The sequence below is a fragment of the Vitis riparia genome, chromosome 18 (genome assembly GCF_004353265.1).
Source record: "Vitis riparia cultivar Riparia Gloire de Montpellier isolate 1030 chromosome 18, EGFV_Vit.rip_1.0, whole genome shotgun sequence".
Lineage (NCBI taxonomy): Eukaryota > Viridiplantae > Streptophyta > Magnoliopsida > Vitales > Vitaceae > Vitis > Vitis riparia.
Genome location: NC_048448.1, coordinates 24,836,785 through 24,856,549, shown reverse-complemented (window position 1 = coordinate 24,856,549; position 19,765 = coordinate 24,836,785). Strand labels below are relative to the sequence as shown.

General features: G+C 40.0%; 3 protein-coding genes across 3 annotated transcripts in view; 1 reads left to right on the top strand and 2 right to left on the bottom strand.

Annotated features, from left to right (window-relative positions):
• The window catches only part of LOC117907324 (5'-3' exonuclease), a 40,071-nt gene extending 23,449 nt beyond the window's left edge, over positions 1 to 16,622 (top strand). The window contains exons 4-6 of the mRNA XM_034820830.1: positions 7,621 to 7,843; positions 7,967 to 8,122; positions 16,099 to 16,622. Coding sequence (XP_034676721.1) covers positions 7,621 to 7,843; positions 7,967 to 8,111 — 368 coding nt within the window. The 3' untranslated portion in view covers positions 8,112 to 8,122; positions 16,099 to 16,622. The remainder of the gene's footprint in view (positions 1 to 7,620; positions 7,844 to 7,966; positions 8,123 to 16,098) is intronic.
• LOC117905575 lies at positions 13,924 to 14,754 on the bottom strand. The gene has a single exon (XM_034818473.1). It carries the CDS (start codon positions 14,752 to 14,754, stop codon positions 13,924 to 13,926), a length of 831 nt encoding a protein of 276 aa, XP_034674364.1.
• A 447-nt stretch (positions 16,623 to 17,069) lies between the features above and the next one.
• Positions 17,070 to 19,343, bottom strand: LOC117905951 (probable leucine-rich repeat receptor-like protein kinase At2g33170). The gene has a single exon (XM_034818844.1). It carries the CDS (start codon positions 19,334 to 19,336, stop codon positions 17,417 to 17,419), a length of 1,920 nt encoding a protein of 639 aa, XP_034674735.1. The 5' UTR covers positions 19,337 to 19,343; the 3' UTR covers positions 17,070 to 17,416.
• Between the last annotated feature and the right edge of the window lie 422 nt (positions 19,344 to 19,765).

Here is a 19,765-nt window from a genome sequence, read left to right as displayed (position 1 = left end):
TGTGCCTCCCCTTAAAATCCTCTTTTAAATCTTTATGAGTTTAGGATGTGATGGAAAAAAGATTTTCGAAATGGCTCACTTTGTGGAAAAGGTAGTACTTATCAAAAGGAGGGAGACTAACTTTGGTAAAGAGCACTCTTTCTAGCTCACCAATCTATTACATGTCTTTATTTGTAATCCCTCATAAGGCAAGTTTAAGACTAGAAAATATTCAAAGGGACAACTTCCTTTGGGAGGGAGGAAAGCTCCAAAATAGGCCCCATTTGGTTAAATGGTCATTAGTTTGCATGGATAAAAAGGATGCATCATCCTCATTCTTGGATCTTCAAAAAAGAAAAAAAAAACTTTATAAGTTTTAGTACAAATAAAGATATGTAATCATTTAAAATGGGGATTCCTAGCTCAAAGATGTTTGTTTGTACGCGTATTATATATATATATCATAAGACTTGGGATAAGAGAAAAGAGGAAAAAATTCTACAAGGATCCCTTTGTGAAAGAGTAGAGTGAATGATAAACATAACGAATTTTGAGCCACTAATGAAAAGAGAGGATAGGATAAATAGTTAGGGAGTAAGAAGGCTTTTTTGGGGATAAAGGGACTTTAACCCTCACGATTTTTAGATGGGGGGTTTAGGTATTAGAAATTTGTTTACATTAAATAAAGTACTGCTTGGAAAATAGTGTTGAGGATTCTCTTTTGAGAATAAGTCTCTCTAGAAACAAGTGATTGTAAGGAAGTAAGGAGAGGAAGAGGGGGACTGGTGTTTTAGAGCTTTAAGGGAAGGTTATGGAAGGGTCGTTCGAAGGCTATTAGGAGCAAGTAGAAGGAGTTTAACAAAAGGGTTGATTTTAGGGTAGGGAATGGTAAGAGTGTGAGATTTTGGAAGGATAAGTGGTGTGGTGATGATTCCCTAGTCAAGGCTTTCCTAGAGTTCTCAATAGCTTCTGCTAAAGAAGTTTAGGTAGACTAAATGTGAGAGCAGTATGGGGAAGTGGGCTATTGGAATCTAGTGTTCACAAAACAATATAACGATTGGGAAATGAGAGAGGTGAAAGCTTTTTATAGAAGGTTGCAAGGGTAAGTGATTAGAAGGGGCATGAGGATGCCATGTCTTGGCGGGCGTCAAAGGGAGGTTTCTTTACAGTAAAATCCTTTTACTCTTCCCTAGCAATTTGCAATCTGAGTGTGTTCCCTTCAGGTATTGTGTGTGTTGAATATAATGTATTTATAGTGTATAACCTTTCCTTGTTAATATAGGACACATGTATGGTAGTTAGGACTCCTAGCCTTGTATATATATATATTTCTCAATTGTAAGTAGATTTTACATTAATGAGAATTAAGGTCTTTCTTCTTTCTCTTTCTCTCAACATGGTATCAGAGCCAAGGAAGAAAACCTAATTTTTTTCCTGTTTCCCGTGTCATCAACTCCGGGAAACCTTCCGGTGACCGTGTTTCATTCCGGTCACCTTCCCCATTTCCCAATACTTTCCGGTCAGTCGGATCGTCGACAGAAACCACTCACCGCCGGCGAACTTTTCCGGCGAACTTTCCCGGCGACGTATTTTTCCGACACCGACCATACCAGAAGGAGCGCCTGGAGGAGATCTACAACTTTTGTGAAGGCACCGGCACCAAAATCTCATCCACGGGCCGTCCACGCGCAAATTTCCGGCCGGCGGCTGAATCTCACGCGTTGGCGCGTGAGGCCTTTTCCGGCGACGCGCCTCCTCCTCCAGCTTCGCCTGACGCCGACCAGCCTCCCTACCTCCCTGGTTCTCCCATCCGAGCCCTGCACGTACCTTTTTTGGGGATTTTTGTCTCCGTCGGCCCTCCAAACAGTCTTTCCGGTGAAGCTCCGACTACTTTTTCTCCACTCCAATCCCTGCACGTGCCTTGGGAAGTGTTATTCTACCTTTCCGGTGGTACCACGCCGCGATCTGAGGCCGTCTCCCTTTTTCGGTGGTGCCACGCCGCAATCTGAAGCCGTATTAGGGCTCTCTTCGATCCAAACATACTTCATTCTCCAGATAAGTAGATATGACTACTAAAAATTCCATTTTTTCCATTGTTATATCTGGATCTCCTATGATTACTTCGGAGAAATTGGTTGGCAGTGACAATTATCTTTCCTGGTCTGCCTCTGTTGAACTTTGGTTTATGGGTCAAGGATATGAGGATCACTTGATTACACAGGAGGCAGATATCCCTGAGGTTGACCGCGTACAGTGGAGGAAGATAGATGCACAGTTATGTAGTGTATTATGGCAATCGGTTGATCCCAAGATTCTTCTTCATCTTCGGGCCTACAAAACTTGTTTTAAATTTTGGACTCAGGCCAAAGGATTATATACGAATGATATCCAGCGTCTTTATAAGGTGGCTTCTGCTATTGTACATCTCAGCCAACAGGACTTGAATCTATCTACTTATATTGGCCAGATTGCCTCTCTTAAGGAGGAGTTCTTGACGGTGATGCCTCTTACTCCTGATGTTGGGGCTCAACAAACACAGCTTGACAAGTTCTTCATGGTTCTTACTCTTATTGGCCTCCGTCCGGATCTTGAGCCTGTTCGCGATCAGATTCTTGGTAGTTCATCAGTTCCGTCCTTGGATGATGTGTTTGCTCGCCTCCTCCGTATCTCCTCCACTCAGACTTTGCCATTTGATAGCACTTCAGATTCTTCTGTGTTAGTTTCTCAAACTAACTCTCGAGGAGGCCGCAGTGGTACCCGAGGTAGAGGTCAACGTCCTCATTGCACCTATTGCAATAAACTTGGCCACACTCGCGATCGTTGCTATCAGTTACATGGACGACCTCCTCGCACTGCCCATGTGGCCCAGTCCTCTGATTCTCCGTTGCCTCAGCCTCCGAGCTCTTCCACATCTCAGGCTTCTGTTGCCTCTGTTGCCCAGCCTGGTAATGCCTCTGCCTGCCTTACCCACACATCTTCTCTTGGACCCTGGATTCTAGATTCTGGAGCTTCTGATCACTTATCTGGTAATAAGGATCTTTTCTCCTCTATTACTACTACCTCTGCTTTACCTAATGTTACCTTAGCTAATGGTTCTCAAACTGTGGCTAAAGGTATTGGTTTGGCCCTTTCTCTGCCTTCTCTACCTCTCACTTCTGTCCTTTATACTCCTGAATGTCCTTTTAATCTTATTTCCATCAGCAAAATCACTCGTACTCTTAATTGCTCTATTACCTTTTCTGATAAATTTGTGACCTTGCAGGACCGGAGTACGGGGAAGACGATTGGCATAGGACGTGAGTCTCAAGGCCTCTATCACCTCACCTCGGATTCATCTCCTGCAGTTTGCATTTCCACTGATGCTCCTCTCCTCATTCACAATCGTCTGGGCCACCCTAGTCTCTCCAAGTTCCAGAAGATGGTCCCTCGTTTTTCCACTTTATCGTCGCTTTCGTGTGAGTCATGTCAGCTTGGGAAACATACTCGTGTCTCGTTCCCAAAGCGTTTGAATAATCGGGCAAAGTCTCCTTTTGAGCTTGTCCACACTGATGTTTGGGGTCCTTGTCGGACTGCGTCTACTTTAGGATTTCAGTATTTTGTCACTTTCATTGATGATTATTCTCGATGTACTTGGTTATTTTTAATGAAAAATCGAGCTGAGTTATTCTCTATTTTCCAGAAATTTTATGCTGAAATCCAAACCCAGTTCAATATTTCTATTCGTGTGTTACGCAGTGACAATGCCAGGGAATATTTTTCAGCCCCATTTACTTCGTTTATGTCTCATCATGGGATTCTTCATCAGTCTTCTTGTGCTCATACTCCTCAACAAAATGGGGGTAGCTGAACGCAAGAATCGACATCTTGTTGAGACAGCTCGTACTCTCCTCCTCCATAGTAATGTTCCTTTTCGTTTTTGGGGGGACGCTGTTCTTACCGCTTGTTATTTGATTAATCGTATGCCCTCCTCTGTCTTACATGATCAGATTCCTCACTCCCTTCTCTTCCCTGACCAACCACTTTATTTCCTTCCTCCTCGTGTCTTTGGTTGTACTTGCTTTGTTCATATTCTCACTCCTGGACAGGACAAGCTTTCCGCCAAAGCCATGAAGTGTCTCTTCTTGGGATACTCCAGACTTCAGAAGGGTTATCGTTGTTATTCCCTTGAGACTCATCGATACTTTATCTCCGCTGATGTCACCTTCTTTGAGGACTCACCATTCTTTTCCACCACTTCTGAGTCTCTTCCTGTTTCTGAAGTCTTGCCTATTCCCATTGTCTCCCCACCTGATGCTATGCCTCCTCGACCACTTCAGGTTTATCATCGTCGCCCTCGTGTCGTTGCTCCTCTCCCTTTTGCTGAGGCACCTGCTGACTCACTTCCTATCCCTTCGGCTTCACCTACCCCGGCTCTGCCTTCTCCTAATGACTTACCCATTGCTGTTCGGAAAGGTACTCGCTCTACTCGTAATCCTCATCCTATTTACAATTTTTTGAGTTATCATCGATTATCTTCACCCTATTCTGCTTTTGTTTCTGCTATATCCTCTGTTTCTCTTCCAAAGAGCACCCATGAAGCTCTTTCCCATCCAGGCTGGCGACAGGCAATGATGGATGAAATGGCTGCTCTGCACTCTAATGGCACTTGGGATCTTGTTGTTTTACCCTCGGGTAAATCTACCGTTGGCTGTCGTTGGGTCTACGCAGTTAAGGTTGGTCCTGATGGTCAGGTTGATCGCCTTAAGGCCCGCTTAGTTGCTAAAGGCTATACTCAGGTTTATGGTTCTGATTATGGTGACACATTCTCTCCGGTTGCCAAGATTGCTTCTGTCCGTCTGCTTCTCTCCATGGCTGCCATGTGTTCTTGGCCTCTTTATCAATTGGATATTAAAAATGCCTTCCTTCATGGTGATCTTGCCGAGGAAGTTTATATGGAGCAACCTCCTGGTTTGTTGCTCAGGGGGAGTCTGGTTTAGTATGCAGGTTACGCCGTTCTCTATATGGCTTGAAACAATCTCCTCGAGCATGGTTTGGTCGTTTTAGTTCTGTTGTTCAAGAGTTTGGCATGCTTCGCAGTACAGCAGACCATTCAGTTTTCTATCATCATAACTCTTTGGGGCAGTGTATTTATCTGGTTGTTTATGTGGACGACATCGTCATTACAGGCAGTGATCAGGATGGTATTCAGAAACTAAAGTATTTCTTGGGAATTGAGATAGCTCAATCCAGTTCTGTTGTGGTCCTTTCCCAAAGGAAGTATGCTTTAGACATCCTGGAAGAAACCGGTATGTTAGACTATAAACCGGTAGACACACCTATGGATCCGAATGTCAAACTTGTACCAGGACAGGGGGAGCCTTTAGGAGACCCCGGGAGATATCGACGGCTCGTAGGTAAATTGAACTATCTCACCATTACTCGTCCAGACATTTCTTTTCCTGTGAGTGTTGTTAGTCAATTCCTACAGTCACCATGTGATAGCCATTGGGATGCTGTAATCCGCATTCTTCGATATATCAAAAGTACACCAGGTCAAGGTGTGTTGTACGAGAACAGAGGTCATACTCAGGTTGTTGGTTACACAGATGCAGATTGGGCTGGCTCACCTACAGATAGACGTTCCACTTCAGGGTACTGTGTTTTTATTGGAGGTAATCTAATATCTTGGAAGAGTAAGAAACAAGATGTAGTGGCCAGATCTAGCGCTGAAGCCGAGTATCGAGCTATGGCTTTGGCAACATGTGAACTCATATGGTTGAGACATCTTCTTCGAGAGTTGAGATTTGGAAAGGATGAACAGATGAAACTCATATGTGATAACCAGGCCGCATTACATATTGCATCCAATCCAGTCTTTCATGAAAGGACCAAACATATTGAAGTTAATTGTCATTTCATTAGAGAGAAGATCGCATCAGGATGTGTTGCTACAAGTTTTGTTAATTCAAATGATCAACTAGCTGACATCTTCACTAAATCTCTCAGAGGTCCTAGGATTAAATATATTTGTAACAAGCTTGGTGCATATGACGTATATGCTCCAGCTTGAGGGGGAGTGTTGAATATAATGTATTTATAGTGTATAACCTTTCCTTGTTAATATAGGACACATGTATGGTAGTTAGGACTCCTAGCCTTGTATATATATATATTTCTCAATTGTAAGTAGATTTTACATTAATGAGAATTAAGGTCTTTCTTCTTTCTCTTTCTCTCAACAGTGTGGAACCCTTGGATCCTGAGGAGGGTTAGCTTTTTTGCTTAGGAAGCTACATGGGAAGAATTTTAACTTTGGATCAGCTGAAAAAGAGGGGCTGGTGTTCATCATGCAAGTGTTACGTGTGCAAAGGAGAGGAGGAATCAACAAATCATATGCTCCTTCACTGTCCTAAGGCAACCATGCTATAATAGCTTATTTTTGCTCTATTTGGTGTTTAATGGATGATGCCATCTTTAGTGAAGGATGCCCATTCTTGGTTGGCACAGTGCTTTTGTAGGGAAGTAAAGGAAGATGTAGAGAGCAACTTCTTTATGCTTATTTTGGACCTTATAGAAGGAGAGAAATTGGAGATCCATTGATGATTCTGAATTAGTGGACCAAGTTATTTTATGGTCTTTTATATGTACATATTCTTGGATTGGTTTAGGATGCATATAGGTTTTAGCTTCTTGTATTTATTTGATTTCATTGATTGGATGGGTTGCGTGTAAGGCAAGGGTGTTGTTTTTTGTGTATCCCTCTTTCTTTCTTTTTTTTTGGCCTTAGGTGCCTTGCATTGTATACTTTTGGGCACCCTTCTATAGGCGCTTCTGACACAACTGCTTTTACCTATCAAAAAAACTAGGGTGCACCATCCCAAAACTAAGCCAAGAGAGCATATGTGCTATATAGAGAAACATGTACGAAGAGGGCCAGGGGTGGGGATTAAAGGGCCCCTACATTGCAAATGTGTTGCCATTCCCTTTTCTGTATGAGAAAGCGAGGCCCTTCTCTTTTGCTAAATGCATTTTCTGTTCCTGTTCACTATCCCGATTCACATACAAAATGGTCAATGTCCTAGGCAATGTTGCTCCTTAGCATCTTCTCACTTTATATATATTCAATTTTCCATTTTCCCTAAAAATGCTTTGTGATTGCTAGAGTTGATAATATGTGATGTATGTGTAGACTAGAAATACCCCACACATTTTTTTTTAACTAGAAAATATACACTTTTGGAGTTGCATCTATTAAAATCAATGGTTTCTATCCCAATTTTTAGTAAGTGAGAATTTTGGACATTGAGACTCATATGGCTATTGGATACACCCAGAAGAGCAAATTTTTTAATCCTTAAATATATCCAGATCTATATTTCCTTCCTTCAATAAGCTGATTTGCTCTAGCTAACCACCTGACATATAGATTGTGTAAGATATTCCACAAAATAAATAAATAAATCATATAGAACTGGACATTTTTAACTGCTTTTTTTTTTTTTTTTTTAGGTATTTCAAACTATGGTATCTGGTATCGAGGAACCAAATAAAAGATAGTGGTGTGGTGTACTCTATAAGTATTTATTAGGTTCATAAATCCACTGTATTCACTGTACTTTATATGGCTGTTTGACTAATATAAGTGAGGCTCTAATCATTTAGGATGCATCATGGGTGATGAAGTTGATGGTGTTCCTGGAATTCAACATGTGGCTCCTGGTTTTGGTCGAAAGACTGCCCTAAAGCTCTTAAAAAAACATGGTTCACTGGAAAATTTGTTAAATGCAGCAGCAGTAAGAACTGTAGGTAGACAGTATGCGCAAGATGCCCTTACAAAGTATGCTGATTTTCTGCGAAGGAATTATGAAATTCTTTCCTTGAGGAGGTAATACATTTTCCTCTGGAGCCTTACGTTGCAGAAATGGCTTTTATTTATAGTCTTATTTTAGCTCCTTCATCCTGTTTAATATCCCTGTAGTTGATATTCCTGGATCATCCTATCATACAGGGATGTCGATGTGCAGCTTGAAGAGGAGTGGCTGTTTGACAGAGATAGCCGGAATGATTCAGTTGTTTTATCAAACTTTTTCAAACTGTTGGGAGAAACCCAGAAACTCACTAACCAAAATACATCTCATTCTTCAGATGGTTAAGGCTCCAAAGTGTAAGTTCTTTGAACTCAGAGGGTTTAAGGACAAAACCTTTATAGGAAGTTGGTTATATGTTTCCACTACACTTAGATGCTTCTTAATTTTGCTGATTCACCAACCATATGAAACCTTAATTCTTGAATTCTTATTGATATAAGCTGTAGGAACTCACAGTGTTATCGAAGACAATCATTTGGGTTGCCTAGGCTATCAGGTCAGGCGGGGTAGATAAGAGTCGCCTCTTGAAGACCCAGGCAAGGCGGCTTTAAAGAAGCAATGCCTAGGTAATCACCTCGGGATAAGGCACAAGGCATAGAGGCATCGCCTTTGACCGTGAGTTAAGATTAAACATGCTTAGATTATAATTTCATTCAATCTAAAATTGGATTAAACAAAGTATAAGATGAAATATTATATCATCAATCATAAAGATAATAAGATGGAGGGCTATCAATCTAGTCTTGATGGAAGTGATGACAATTTTAATTTCAATTATGACTATGATGATGATATCCAAAGCTTCTTTAGAATGTTCAATCTCTTTATTTGTTTTTTATTATGTTTTTTAGATGTTTGAAAAATTAGAATATACCTTTAAACAAGATGAATATTTCTAAACAATATGATGTTTCTTTTTATGTGGAGTATAATATTTAGCACTTTGAATAAATATTACTATTTTTTTTAATATAAGACATTATGAGGGATAAAAAATTAATAGTGTTGACCGTTGAAGACAACACTTATATTGGTTGAGTATTGAATAGGTAAATATATGTATTTTTTTTATCACCTTACTATAGTCAAGCTATCGCCTTGTTTTTCGCCTTTCACCTTAGGCTAAAAGGAATGGTATCACCTTGACATCGCCTTTTGCTTTTAACAACACTAAACTTAGATGATGTTTGCCTCACATGTGACAGAGAGTAACAAAACAAGTGCTAGATTGCTTTGCCAGTCTACTAGAAATTTCATATTAGTTCTTGCTTGGCCATTTCAGTGTTGCAGGAAGTTTGGATCTCTGAAATAAAGAAGTCATTTAAAATATATCTGAGAGTTGTATTTGTAGGAATATTTTGCTGATTTAGTAAAAAATAAAACATAAATTATCTGATTCTAGTTCATCAAACAACTAGTGACAAGACAAGTTCAGGAACTGTAAGAGCTGTTGTGATTACACTTGTATAGCTCAAAAATACTTTTGGTATGACAAGCATTTTCTGCAAGTGGACATTATCAGGGAGCAGAACTACTTGTCAAGTGCAACAGAATATTGACATCTTAAAAATAAAGCTGGTTCATTATGTGTGACATTGCATACATCCAGAAACTGGAAATACTCAAAGTAGAGGACTAAGATTAAACATAATGAACTCACTCTCTCAGAACAAATCATTCTAATTGTAAAAATACTTTAGAAGGTAAGGTAATCAATTTTATTTTATTTTCCTTCAATGAGTATTACTAATTGAAACCTTGTTCACACAATTGCTGAGGTAGCATGGTTGGAGTAAGAAAAGGTGAAAAGAATAAGAAACATAGGGCATGTTTGGGAGCATTTTCAAAAATAGTTCTCAAGAAACCTTTTTTGAGAATAATTCTCAAAAATAATTCTTAATTTCTTTTTAGGAACAAAATTCTGTTTGGGAACTCTAATATGAAAAATAGTTTTCTCGACTTATTTTCCATGGAAGTACTATGCACTTATGTATAATGCAAAAGTTTTAAAAGTATTCTCTATATTTTCATTTGTTGTTCAAAACACTGTACAAAAAACAGCTGAAAACATTTAAATTTGGTCTTAATAATAGTCTCTTTACAGAACAAATTCTCAAAAAACTGTTTTTTGTCAAAAGTTTGCCAAACATGTTTTCTTAGTTAGAAAACTATTTTTTGTTCCAAAGAATGGAACTATTTTCAAGAATAATTTCCAAAGACAGCCATACAAATTTTGTTTTCCCCAACCACCACTTACTACCTAATACGATAGTAAAATAGGTGATAAAGAAGGGAGACCAACTTTGGTTTTAAAATTACTTTGTCAAGTTTGCCAATTTACTACGTATCCTTGTTTGTCATTCCAAGAAAAATGAGTTCAAGACTTGAGAAGATACAAAGAGACTTCTTAGGGTGGTCATCATAAAATAGACCAAATCTTGTTAATTGGTGAAGTGTTTGTATGGAGAAGAAAAGTGAAGGTCTTGGTATTAGAAATCTAGTTGACAAATGCAATTGGGTGGTCACAATGGAATGGTTGAAGCTCTTTGGAAAAGGGTTATAGCAAGGAAGTTTGGGGAAGAAGAAAGGGGATGGAGCTCATTTGTGGCAAGGGAGGCAAGGAGTGGGCTTGTGGAGGGCAATTAGAAAAGGATGGGATGCTGTTAAAAGCAAATCTTTTTTCATAGAGATGGAATGAGAGTAAAGTTCTGAAAGGATTAGTGTGGTGACTCAACTTTTTCCCTCCCTTTTTGCTATAGCCATTGTAAAGGATTCTTGGGTAGCAAATATGCGAAAGTAGTCAATGGAAAGGCGATGTTAGAGCCATTGTTTTGTAAGACACCTATATGACTAAGAGCTCAAAAGGCTTGGAGAATTTTTCTTAAGATTGTAAATGAAAGTGGTAAGCAAGAATGCTAGGGATAGGGTGGCTTGGCTAGAATTGAAGAGCAGTATGTTTTCAATAAAATCCTTGTGCGCCTATTGAATGTCGAGAAGACATAACACCCCTCTGAAAGATGTTATTTAGAACCCTTGAGTACGAACAGAAGTGAGATTTTTTACATGGGAAGCAACTTGGGGCAAGATCCTCACCATAGATCATTTGAAAAAGAGGGGTTAGACCATGGTGAACGAATGCTTCTTATGTAAAGATTAGGGAAAATTAATAAACCACCTATTGCTTCATTATTCCAAAACAAGAATCTTGTCGTTGTTCGAGTAGAATGGGTGATGCCAACTCAAGTTAAAGGAGCCCTCTTAAGTGACAGGGGTCCTTTGTGGGAAAGAGAAGAAAGAAAACATGTAGGGTTGCCTCCTTATGTGTTTCTTAGACTATTTGGAAGGAGAGAAATAATAGGTCCTTCAAGGACATGGAGCAAATGAAGCACTGAATCTTTCTTCAGTTTATTTTCTGGGTGAGGGTGGGCTTAAATGAAGCCATAATGTCAATGGTAGACTTAGTCGATTGGTTGGGTGTTGTGTAAGTGATGGGGTTATTGTCTTTTTGCATTTTGTTTTAATCTTGCCTTTCAGTGCCCTAGTTTATGACGAGTGTACTCCAGTGCACACTTCTTGATTAGCCTGTTAATGTATCTTTTCTTGTTTACTTATCAAAAAGCTATTTTGTTAAAGCTAAATTAACATTTTATTTGAATTTATTCACCCATAACATGTCTATGTATCATAAAACCTAGTAATTAGCTGTCATGGATAGAGCATTTGTGTGTTTCTGTTTCCAAAAATTAAAATAAAGATCCTACACTTAGAAACTTCAAAGCTAAAATTTAATAAATATTTTCCTCATTTCATCGAACAACTTTTTTTTTTTTTTTTGAAAAGCAAGCACAATTCATTAAAGAGGCTAAAAGCCCCAACGTATACAGGACGTATACCAGGCAACAAAGGCCAAAACAAACAAAAAAACCAAAAAAAACAAACCACCCCTCAACTGGAGGCAATCCACTCTAGGAAATCTAAAAAGGAATACGACTCCTCTTCCATATACAATTTAGCCTAACCCCAGATATTACAAACAAAAGAATATTTAAACCTCTGAATTGCTAAGACCCCCCCCCCCCCCCCCCCCAACTATATAAAACCTCCTTTACAGTATTAGGGAACACCCACTTGACCCCAACTAAGCCCAACACTAAATCCCAAAGCACTCTAGCCACTGTACAATGAATAAGTAAGTGATCCACGCTTTCCGCTTCGCAAGCACACAAAAAACACCTATTCGGGAGCTACCAACCTCTTTTTTGTAGCCTATCAAGAGTCAAGATCTTTCCCCAAGTCGCTTCCCACGCGAAAAACATGATTTTAGTTGGGACTCTTCCCACCCAAATCTTATTTTTCGGAAAGTTGACATCCATAGACCTATCCAGCCAGCTGTACGCATCCTTCACTCTAAACTGCCCACTTCCCCCTCCCTTCCAAAAAACTGAGTCATCCTCCCAAATAATCCTAACTCCTCTCAACGCTTGGAGCAACTCACCTACCAACTCCACTTCCCAATCATTGAAATCCCTTATAAAACACAAATTCCAGCCTCCTTCCCCAACATTCTGGTCCCACAGGTCTTCAACCTTTGCATTTCTGTTGGCTGCCAAGATGTAGAGATGCGGGAACCTTTGGGACAGTGCTGCATCCCCGCACCACACATCAGTCCAAAAACTGATTTTATTACCTTTCCCCACATTGAACCCCATTTTGTCCCAGCACCAGCCAGCTTCCTTTAAGATCTCCTTCCACACCCCCACGCCACACGCACCCACAGCCTTTTTGGTCCTCCAACCATAATCCTCCTGACCATACTTAGCCTCCAACACATGCTTCCAAAGGGCCTCCTTATCCGAAGCGAATCTCCAAGTCCACTTGCCAAGAAGCGCTTTATTCATGATAGTAAACTTCCTTATTCCCAACCCCCCATTCTCCTTATCCCCACACACCACATCCCACTTAACCAGATGAGTTTTCCTCTCCATGAGTCCCCCCACCCCCCCACAAGAAGTCTCTTTGCAATTTTTCTAATCTTCTTGCCACAGAAATGGGCATACGGAATAACGACATCTGGTACATTGGCATGCTGCCCATAGTGCTTTTAATTAGAGTGATTCTCCCACCCTTTGAGATATATTGGCTCTTCCAAATAGCAAGCCTCCTTCTCATTTTCTCTTCTACCCCATCCCATCCATATGCAGCCTTATTAGGCACCCCCAACGGCAGCCCCAAATACACAGTCGGAAGCTGCCCCACCCTACACCCTAACTCCACAGCCATCTCCTCTATCCTTTGCACCTCCCCTACTAGAATAACCTCGCTTTTAGCCAAGTTAATTCTTAACCCGGACGCGGCTTCAAACCAGAACAAGATCCAACTTAAATTCGTTAAGTACTCCTTCTTTGCCTCACAAAAGACAATAGTGTCATCGGCGAAAAGCAGATGAGCAATGTGGACAGCCCGTCCTCTATCACGCTGAATTTTGCACCCTGAGATGAAGCCCCCCTCCATAGCCCTTCTGATTAGGACGCTCAGCACCTCCATCCCCATGATAAAAAGGTAAGGGGACAGGGGATCCCCTTGACGCAACCCTTTAGAACTCGAAAAGAAGCCAGCTGGCGTTCCATTCACCATAACTGAAAATTTGGCTGTGGAGATACACCACCACATCCACCTCAGCCACTTTAGCGCCAAATCCCATTTTTTCCATGACTTTCAAGAGGAATTGCCAATTAATGCTATCATAGGCCTTCTCTATATCTAACTTGCAGATAACCCCCTTGTCCCCCTTCTTATTCCAGTTGTCGATCACCTCATTTGCTATTAAAGAAGCGTCAAGAATTTGCCTACCCTTAACAAACGCGTTCTGATCATGGGAAACTACTTTATCTATAACTTTCTTAAGCCTGTTGGCCAACACCTTTGCCAGCAACTTATAGAGGCCCCCCAAAAGGCTGATGGGCCTGAAATCACCAAAATCCTCGACCCCTCCTTTCTTAGGAATCAGCACCAGAAAGGTGTTGTTAATACTCTTGAGGAACGTATTCTGGTCATGGAACTCCTTAAACATCTCCAGAATTTCCTCCTTGACGAAATCTCAATAGCATTGCCAAAAGAAAACAGAGAACCCGTCAGGACCTGGGGCTTTATCCCCATTCAATTCCATCAGGGCCGACTGGACTTCACCTTCAGAGAAGGGAGCCTCCAGCATCTCTGCCTCTTGCACACAAATTTGATTAAAAGGGAGGCTTCCAATGTCCGCCTTCCACCCCGGACTTTCGGAAAATTGCTGCTTAAAAGCATTTGCTACCCCCTCTCTGATTTCCCACTCCTCTGTCAGTTTAATCCCATTAATTTTAATTCTGTCCATGTGATTAACTCTCCTATGGGCAGACGCCATACTGTGGAAATATCTCGTATTCCTATCACCTGCCTTCAACCAAAGTTCCCTAGACGCCTGCCTCCAGTGAGTTTCTTCCAGATCAACCCACTTGGCATAAACCTCCTTGGCTTCCTTCTTACAAGCTAATTCCTCCATTGACAAGCTCCTTTCATCCTCTACTCTGTCCCAATACTCCACTTGCTGAATCGCAGCCTCCTTGTTACTTTCCAGATTACCAAACTCCTCCCTATTCCAAACTTTAAGCTTCTGCTTCAGATCCTTCAATTTCGCTGATAATCTAAAACTGGCACTACCCCTGACCTCTATTCCCTGCCACCAACTCCAGATTAATTCCTTAAACCCCTCGACTTTGAACCACATATTTTCGAATCTGAAGGGGGCAGGCCCTCTCCTCCAACTACCCCCCTCAAGTAATACTGGAAAGTGGTCCGAAATCGGCCTGGGAAGCCTCCGCTGGCTCACCCTACTGAACTGATCAAGCCAGCAAGGAGAGACTAGAAATCTATCTAGACAAGCCCTTGACATGTTATTCAGACCCCCAGTCCACGTGAATGCACCCCCTTGCAATTGAAGGTCCACAAGGCCTAGATCATCTACAACTTCATCGAACAATTTTTTGAAATGCTTTAGATTTCAATGTTGAAATATTGTAAGTAAAAAGTATTTTATGAAAAAAAAAACAGAAAATAGTGTTCATGCTAGTAATTGATTCAACTTAGGAAGTCTTTATAGAAAAGCTGGTTTGGTCTCTGAATTGCAAAAGAAAAAATTCCATAGTTTCTCAGATAAGAAGCAAGGAATCCTTAAAAATAGTTTTGAGCTAATCTATTCATTATTTAGAGTTGATACATGTCACATTATCCTTTACATTGTAATTGTTGCTCACATATATTGCATTTATGGTCATTTGTATTACATCTAGCATATACTGACTTGATGTATCTTAGCAATTCTTTGTGCACTATATATACTCATTGATCTTGTGTTTGGGGGTCATGGACTGGATTAATTCCAAGTACACCAACACTTACAACTTCAAGAACCTTCAAGTAGCTCTAGATAAAAGTGCAAATTAGTGACCAGCGAAAGAAGGGAACACTGGAAGAGAGTTAGGGTGACTGCTAGGTGAAATTAACTAGAAATTTATACAATGCTTTATAGATCTCAGTAGGTGTCTTAACCAAACAAGGTTGCCCCTATTTATAATTGGAAGAATCTAGAACATAGTTTCCTAGGTTCTCTGAGAAACCTTCTTCTAGATTTCTAGATTATTCTTACAGGGTTTTTACCATTTTGGGGGGTTTTATACCATTTCAGAAGATTCTCTACAATTCTGGACAATTCTAAAATGGGTAACTGCTTCTATTAAAGTTAAGGTGAACAAGTTGGTAGCAGATTTGAGCAGGCTGTGACATTATAGACAACTAATGAAAGGTCCACTGAATTGAATTAGGTCCATGGATATCAAAAACATGCAGATTCTTGATTTTCATTGGTTCCTTTAAATGGCATTGGTATACCAAAGATTTCATATCAATGGGAATCAATCAAACATTAGAGGGTGAAATCATGTTCAAGACCATAAACAATTGGAAAAGTTCTTCCATTTCTTTGACAGCTACTTTAAAACATTAAAGTAGCTGGTTTAGGGTTTAGGGTTAACAAAGAAAATTTTCCTTTATCTGCAAGTCATCCTAGTCCCGTTTATTTTTCATTTCCCTTTAACTAAATGATCTTTGTAGAAATAGGGGGAAAAGAAGGATTAACTGAGTACAGTTTTTAAACTCTCTCTTCCTAGTATACATACATATTTGTGTGTATCTAGCAGCTATCATGGAACTAATTGGAGTTCAGTTCTTTTATCTCCAGATAGAGCACAATAAATCTGAAGACAAAAGGCTTTATAGGGAGCTATTTTTTTTACCAAGTGCCATGTTCTACAGAAAGTTGTAGTTGGATGCTGCAGACTCACAGAGAAAAGCCAACTGGTTGTAGGACTCTGAGGTTCCTTCTGCAGATTCCATTGTAAGCAAAAGTGCACTTGTTTCATTATCCTTTTATGTATATCTTTGCACTATATTATCAGTTTATTATTATGCAGCAAGAATGAAGTATGCTTCTCAGTTACTACCCCAGTGCTTGTCAGATATTAGTCTAATCTCTGAAGTGAGGCTACAAAATTGAGGTGGATTGGAAGAGTTGAGATGGAGTCAAGTTTTTTGCTTGTACTTGCAAATCAGAACCATATATTTCTCAGATTTAGTAGCAGTCATTTCATCTTAGACATCTTATGATGATGATGTTGGTAATCTGGTTAGACTCGGATATGAAATACAGTAATTAACTGATTTACACAAAGCCATGTTCTCCCATTTATGAATTGTTGTATGGAATTGAATGTCTTTTTGCTTGAACATTAGATTTGTAGAAGATGATGAACCTGGAAACAGGTCACATATGGTAAATTGGTAATGCAGATTCAATAGGCTCCAGAGTGGTTTAAGCTTCATTTGGTATAAGTTTTTTACTTCTTTTTTTAATTCAAAAGCAGAAAGCGAAGCTAAATCCATGATTTCAACCGAGCTACTTTGCAACAGTAAAAAATGGGTGGCTCAATAGGTGATTTTGTTGTTATTAGACTGAAAAACAGTTTTTGGCTTTCAAAAGCTGTAAGTAGAGCATGGTCTCAACCCTTGCAATCGAAGCTACCGAAGCCAGAGGCTCTCAACTGTTGAATCATAGTCAATTGGTTTTTCGTTTGCTTGTCCTTCTCATTTACCAGCAGCTACTTCTACTTCTCTCCATGTTAAAAATAGCTACCAGCTATTTGATACAAATCATCATGTAATCATCTAAGACCATTCATTAGCTAAAATAAATTCTACAAATGACCGATAATTAAACTTGAAGATGTACTTTCTATTCCGTTTTTCAAACATATGAACATCAACAAATATTCTGGAGGTTCACTGATCAAGTGAGTGCTAATGTGTTTACCTCCAAGAAGGATGCTCTGTGTTCCATTTATTTGTCAAGTTTGATTGTACTGACAGTCTTGATATCAAGTGTATCAAAACTTGTTGACAAATGACTACCCCCGGAGATCATGTTAAGTCAGAACTTTAAGTTATAGGATGATGGGGACCAAGTATGTTAATCTTACTTGAGTTAAGGGTGGTGAGAGCTTCTAATTGCTTTTGACCCTGCCATGGCGTCTGGATCTAGACACTGCAATCAGAATCGCCATTGTTATTCCGAGAGCAAGAGAAGCAGTTCCCACTGCAACTGCAACTGCAACTGACGAACCCACTGACTTCATCTTATATTGCGATTTTCGTGTTGAGATAGGGTGTGACGTGGTGTTAACTAGCCTTGGATTTCCACTTGTATCCACAGCAACCCAATGCCCAAACTTGGGAATAACTCCAGAAAGCTGATTATTTGAGAGTAACAACTGTGTCATCGATCTAAACAGCGTCAGAAATATTGGAATCTCACCTGAGAATTTGTTGTTCGACAGATCCCACACTTCTAAACTGCTCAACCGAGAGAGAGTGTTTGGGATAGGTCCTTCAAAGAGGTTGTGGCTGAGATTCAAGGCAATCTGCAAGCTGCTCGGCATCATTGGAATGTGGCCACTCAGTTGATTCCTTCCCAGCTGAAGTTCTAATAGAGAATTGAAGCTACTGATTGATGGAGGTATGGACCCCAAAAGACGGTTGCCTCCTAAGTTCAAGTTGGTAAGGCTCTTCAGCCTCCAAATAGAAGATGGGATTCCGCCACTTAGCAAATTCTCACTGATATTCAGCACCAACAAACTTTGGATTTGGGTTATCTGATCCGGGATCTCGCCAGTCAGTTTGTTGGACTGAAGCTTCAAAACCTGAAGATGATTAAGGCTACCCAACTCCAGGGGCAGACGACCTGCCAAATTATTCATTGCCAGGTTCAGCAGCGCTAAACTCTGGCAAGAACCCAATTCAGGAGGGATGGATCCCGACAAACTATTGTTTTCCAGCTCCAAGTAGGTCAATTTCAGCAGTGTCCCCAGCTTTGCAGATGGGATTACCCCGCTGAGTGAATTGCTTCCCAATCTCAACCTAACCAAGCTTGAAGACATGTTTGCAGGTATCGACCCACCCAACAAATTGTAAGACAGGTCCACTCTCTGCAGTTTCGGCTGCATCATCAGGTCAGATGGGATCGACCCACTTAACTTATTATAACTAAGATCCAAAATCTTGAGAAACCTTGAAACTCCATTGGGAATGTTGCCATTGAAATTGTTTTCATTCGCTGCGAATCTTGAAAGAGTTCTGATGTTTGAAAGATTTGTTGGGATTTTTCCACTCAAATTATTGGATGACAGAATCAATATTTTCAGTTTGGAGAGGTCTCCAATCCTTGCAGGTAAAGACCCAGAAAGCTGATTATTACTGAGATCAATCAGAACCAACTTATGATAATCAAAGATTACTTTCGGAATTCCCCCATGAAAAAAATTCTTGGAAAGTAGAAGATGCTCCAATACCCTGGACTTTCCAAGGTGGGTAGGAACATGGCCACTGAACTGGTTAGAGCTCAGATTCAAAGTTCTGAGTTCATTCAATCCATCTAACTGTAAACCAATGTTTCCACTCAAACTATTGTAAGAAAAATCCAAGAACTGCAGCCCAATAAAGCCATTAAAAGTAGGCAAAGCACCAACCAACCTGTTTCTACTGAAACTCAACAGCTTCAACCCACCAATCTTCCCACAAGCAGTGATAAACCCATCTGGGATTGAGCTCAAACGGTTGTTGGAGAGGTCAAGAGCCTCCAAAGACCCAATCTCACAAACAAGTGGAAGAAAACCAGAGTCAGTAAGAGAAAAATCAGAGAGGGAAAGATGGGTTATTGAGGCGTTGTTGGAGGTGCATGAAACTCCCTTCCATCCACATGGGTTTGGCTCTTGTGCAACAATCCACACAGAGGATGTAGCGTCTTTGAGAAGCTCAGAGAGCTTGAACATGGTGGCCCTCTGGTTTGCAGACAGTTGAGATAACCCTAAAGGAAGAAGGCATGAGAGGAAGAAGATGACACAGGTGGTCTGCTCACACTTGGTCATATTTGTCTGTGCTGGAAACTCTCCTGAATTCCTCATTATACAGGGTTACTTGATTGAAAGGCATGAAATATCATTAAATTCCAAATCTAACCCTCCACTTCTTTTAATTTAAAAATTAATATATTGTTAATAAAAATGCTTTTCAACCCATTTTTCCAATTCTGACTTTTTCTCCCTACACATTTCTTATCTTCATTTCTTTCTTCCCATTTGTCTTCTCTCTCTTGTTCATCACATTTCTTTAAATTTTAAATATCAATGTATGTTTATTCTCTTCACTTCCATATATTTTTCTTTCATTTCTTCTTTGTTGAATGTTTTTAAGTTGTTAATGGGATATAATAAATATGTAAATAAGTTTGAAATGTTATTACTTTTTTAAATATCATTTATAGATATGATAAGGGAGTCAAAAAGAGGTAAACAATT